General features: G+C 33.4%; 1 protein-coding gene across 2 annotated transcripts; it reads left to right on the forward strand.

Moving 5' to 3' along the window:
* The first annotated feature begins 231 nt into the window (after window positions 1-231).
* LOC306887076 (bolA-like protein 1) lies at window positions 232-4,252 on the forward strand. Of its 2 annotated transcripts, XM_079444560.1 has the most exons (3): window positions 232-459; window positions 931-980; window positions 1,534-4,252. In XM_079444560.1, the coding sequence occupies exon 3, from the start codon at window positions 1,553-1,555 to the stop codon at window positions 1,988-1,990; it is 438 nt and encodes a 145-aa protein (XP_079300686.1). In that variant the 5' UTR covers window positions 232-459; window positions 931-980; window positions 1,534-1,552; the 3' UTR covers window positions 1,991-4,252. The 2 variants fall into 2 exon arrangements, with proteins under 2 accessions (XP_079300686.1, XP_079300685.1); XM_079444559.1 differs by lacking the exon at window positions 931-980.
* The last annotated feature ends 579 nt before the right edge of the window (window positions 4,253-4,831 follow it).

Genomic DNA, 4,831 nt, shown 5'->3' on the forward strand with positions numbered 1-4,831 from the left:
ACAATCAATAGCTAGCCTACTTCTTATAGCCTGTGTAGCCTAAATCTACAATATAATGACAAAATATGAAATAACAGTATTTACGCGTTAACTTACGGAACAGTGTGAAATCACTGTATAAACATATATAGAATTAAAACTTTAGTATAATTTGAATTTATGCAGCTGCTGGTTGCACCCTCAGGTGAATTCAAATTTTGTTCGAATGTTTATTTGGCGCCAAAATAAAATGCGCGCTCTGACTAACTTTACTGACTTGTAGCCGAATTTTGAGGTGTTGCGTTGTCTGAAAACTAGGCTATGTAAAGTGTAACCAAAATAGAGTTACCCTCATGTCTCTGAAGCAGCTTTCTGTCCCTCCGTTAGGCGGCAGTAATGCCATTTCCAAACAGTGATGGAGGATGTGCATGAATCACTTCCTGTGTGTATAAAACAAAAACAACACACCGGAGACGAAAGGTGAGAGAAATGATTTCGAGATTTCATCACTTGTCATTGCGCTGTTTGCTTATGTAAACCTGTGCAAGAAATTAGACTTTAAAGAGCAGCGATGAAGGCAAATCTAGAATATGACACCTTTCTGGATGTTTTATAAATATATTTATTCAGCATATAGCAACAGCGATAAATAGACATGAGTTCTATCATTTGCTTCATGGCTGCTGTGGAGTAAATGTTCATGTCCTAGTTTCTTTAACAATTAATTGAGCATGTTTGTGAATTTTAAATTATTTACATATTGCTATTTTTGCTAGTGTTTCTCGGATAGTTCTCTAACTTTTTATATGAAAAACTGTAAATAAATAAAAATATTCAAGTTTTTCTTCATTGTTTTCGTTTTTATAATCAAACAAAGCAGTCTGGAAATGTTAGGAGTGTTATTTTAATTGTTAATCAGTCTAAAGTGTGTTCTTGTGTCCTTATCTACAGAGGTATCATCAATATCACCTTTAGTAAAACCCCTACCAAAAGCTGAAAAAGTAATGCATTAACTTTCTAAATTACTTGAAACTTTGAACTATACCTTTAATAAAAAATAATTTCCAAACTTTTATCTATCTATCTATCTATCTATCTATCTATCTATCTATCTATCTATCTATCTATCTATCTATCTATCAACATAAACATAGATATCCATCCTTTTTGATAAAATCACAGAAATCCGTGATAAAATATAATACTCTTTACTGAGAAATAGCTAAATTTAGCTCTTTAATTTAATAAAGTTTTTAAATAATCAAGTTTAAATGTTTAAGTTGAACAATGCATATTTCTGAGAGTCTGGTGTAGCTTTTTATAGAAATACTAAAAAAAAAAATATGTTTTTAAAAGATATAAATAAAAATATAAAACAAGAATAGAATTGGCAGATTTTTCTCTTTATTATAGACTTGCATGTCATGTGTATTATTCAGTATATTACAGAATAAGTCCTTAAGAAGAAAAATTGTTTTTAGGTTGCCAAATGACAGCCTTGTCAAATCACTCCTTGACAGAAATTTCTCACTGATCTTTGATGTTTTCCTGCAGCTGTTCTCTTCTGTACCTGATGCTGTCCAGTGCTCTCCGCTGCCTGCGTCCCTCCACCTGCACCCTTACCTTAACCAGACAGCTGACCCATCACCGGCCCCACATGGGTCCTGTGGAGACCACAATACGGACCAAACTGGCCCAGGCCCTCAAACCTGAGCACCTGGAGGTCCTGAACGAGAGTCACATGCACGCCGTACCCGCTGGTTCAGAGTCCCACTTCAGAGTTCTGGTGGTGAGTCCTCAGTTTGAGGGTCTTTTGCTCTTGCAGCGTCATCGGCTTGTAAACGAGACCCTGCGGGAAGAGCTTAGCACCTGCGTTCATGCCCTCGCCATCCAGGCTAAGACGCCCCAACAGTGGAGCAACAACCCCAGCCTAGCCAAAAGCCCCCCGTGCATGGGAGGATCCAAGCATGATAACACGATGGCTGAGAAAATGAAGGCGAGTCGAGACTGACCGACAAAATCTTAGTGTTGATGGGTATTTAAAATTATACTAATCAAATATGAAGTTTTATCAGTTGGATTTTTGCACATTTGCTTCATGCATATTTCTCATCTGGAGCTGAGCGGGATATTTAATTGACTTCATACAAACGTTATTGTCTTGGACTGGTTAAGTACAATAATAAAATGTGATTTCTGCTTCATTTACATCAGAAAGAAGTGCTTCTCGTTTTATCACATGGGATTAAAATTATCACCAAAGTAGTAAAATATCTTATTTTTTTTATTTAAAAATTAATTCAAACTTTTAGGAAATAATGTATAGCACAGTCCTGCATCTTGAAAAAATATTTCTGCTGATTTGCCCAAAAAAAATAATATTTCCTAATTTGATGATGCTGAGGTCAAAATCTTGCTTGTAGAAACAGAAGATGAGCAGTGTTGCTATGGACAGTCATTATTTTATACAAATTTGACCCCTGGCCAATCAGAATGAAGTGTTCTAGAGTGGCAATTTTATCCTTCTGGCTTCTATAACTGGATTGTATCTTCTCACATCTCTAGTGTCTGTACAGAAACGGTACCACTAGAGGGCAACAGATCATCAGAGTGCACCTGTGTCTGTATAACATGGCATCTGTTTAGTGGTGCCTTTTCCACTTGAAAATCACTTCTGGTTATGTAATTGAATATAAGCAGAGCTTCATTTGTGGCAAAACAAATTCGATGTCTGACACCTCCAGAATTGGATCAGGCGTCAATGTTAGTGGCTCCTCCACATTAAACACATCTGAAAGAAGTTATTTGTTTGGCAAAGCAATGTTAAAATGATTCTTTAAAGCAACAAATATAATATGTAGGCTCACAATCCTTATGTCAACTTTTATAATCTAATACCTAATTATTATAGGAAATATGGTAGGTAGGTGATATGCAGAGAAACAGATCTGCCATGACAGGAGAACCCAATTAGATATCGAATGTCAATCTGTTATATGTGACCCTGGACCACAAAACCAGTCATAAGGGTAAATTATTTGAAATTCAGATGTATACATCACCTGAAAGCTGAATAAATAAGCTTTCCATTGATGTATGGTTTGATAGGAAAGGACAATATTTTGCTGAGATACAACTATTTGAAAATCTGGAATCTGAGGGTGCAAAAAAATCTAAATATTGAGAAAATCACCTTTAAAGTCATCCAAATGAAGTTCTTAGCAATGCATATTACTAATCAGCAATTAAGTTGTGATATATTTATGGTAGGAAATTTACTAAATATCTTCATGGAACATGATCTTTACTTAATATCCTAATGATTTTTAGTAGAAAATAAAAATCAATAATTTTGACCCATACAATGTATTTTTGGCTATTGCTACAATATACCCGTGCTACTTATGACTGGTTTTGTGCTCCAGGGTCACAAAAATCCACCTAATTAACAAGAGTAGAGTAGAATCATCGCACCAAATCCAAGTGTGCATATACCTTATTCTGTTCTATTTTTCTATTCTATTTTTTTTTTTTACTTAATCAGCACATCTGACAGTTAATTACTACATATGATTTGGCACAGAACTTGATTTCTTATGTCAACTTAATTTATTGCACAACTCTCTAGAAAATTCAAGTTGGTCAGTTGTAGCATTTTAGTCAAATATATTTATATAATAATCACTAAACTGTATAATCAACTGTTGTCGCGAGAGCAATTTCCTATATTGCAGTGCTAGTTTCATGCCTCTCGTATCACACTATGTACTTCTCGCATTCTCAAATGAATATTGCATGTCTATTCTTTATTTGTATGGTAAGTATTCATGTAAAGTACACTCACCCAGTCATTATGGAAAAATTAACTTTCTCTTTGTGTCAGGGTTATGCATTGTAATAATAATTGGTTTATTTTGCATCCATAATTTTTTTTTAGTGATACTTGGTAAATACTGATAATGAGGGAATTTTGTTATGAACATGCATAAAACAAAATCTAAAGAATAATCTATGTGTTAGAGAACGAGATTAGTATTAAATGTTGATGTACACTACCATTCAAAAGTTTGGGGTTAGTAAGATTTTATTAGATTTTTTAAATGTTTTTAAAAGAAGTCTCTTGTGCACAACAATGTTGCATTTACCAAAAATACAGTAAAACAGTAATGTTGTGAAATATTATTGTAATTTAAAATAACTCTTTCATATGTTATTAAGATTAAAATAAATCTTAATATGTGATCCTGGACCACAAAACCAGTCGTAAGGGTCGAATAAAAAAAAAAAATTAAGATTCATACATAATCTGAAAGTTGAATAAATAAGCTTTCCATTGATGTATGGTTTGTTAGAACAATATTTGGCTGAGATACAACTATTTGAAAATCTGGAATCAGGATGCAAAAAGATTAAAATATTGAGAAAATCGCCTTTAAAGTTGTCAAAATTAAGTTTTTAGCAATGCATATTACTAATCAAAAATGAAGTTTTTATATATTTACGGTAGGGTATTTGCAGAATATCTTCATGGAACATGATCTTTATGTAATATTCTAATGATTTTTGGTATAAAAGAAAAATTGATAATTTTGACCCATACAGTGTATAATTTGGCTATTGCTACAAATACCCCAGCGACTTAAGACTGGTTTTGTGCTCCAAGGTCACATATATTTTAAAATGTAATATATTTCTGTGGTGCAAAGCTGAATTTTTGAGCTTCTTTACTCCAATCTTCAGTTTCACATGATCCTTCAGAAATCATTCTAATATACAGCTCATGAAACTCTTCTTACCCATGTTGAAAACTATTGTGCAGCTTCATATTTTTGTGGAAACTGATACATTTCTT

This window comes from Barbus barbus (genome assembly GCF_936440315.1).
Source record: "Barbus barbus genome assembly, chromosome: 21".
In the NCBI taxonomy this organism is placed as follows: Eukaryota; Metazoa; Chordata; class Actinopteri; order Cypriniformes; family Cyprinidae; genus Barbus; species Barbus barbus.

Excerpts from the sequence above, each read along its gene's own strand:
- LOC306887076 (XM_079444559.1), top strand. The coding sequence starts at position 395 with ATGGAGGATGTGCATGAATCACTTCCTGTGTGTATAAAACAAAAACAA. Across the intron at positions 460-1,533 it reads CAACACACCGGAGACGAAAG|CTGTTCTCTTCTGTACCTGA; the intron begins GTGAGAGAAATG and ends GTTTTCCTGCAG.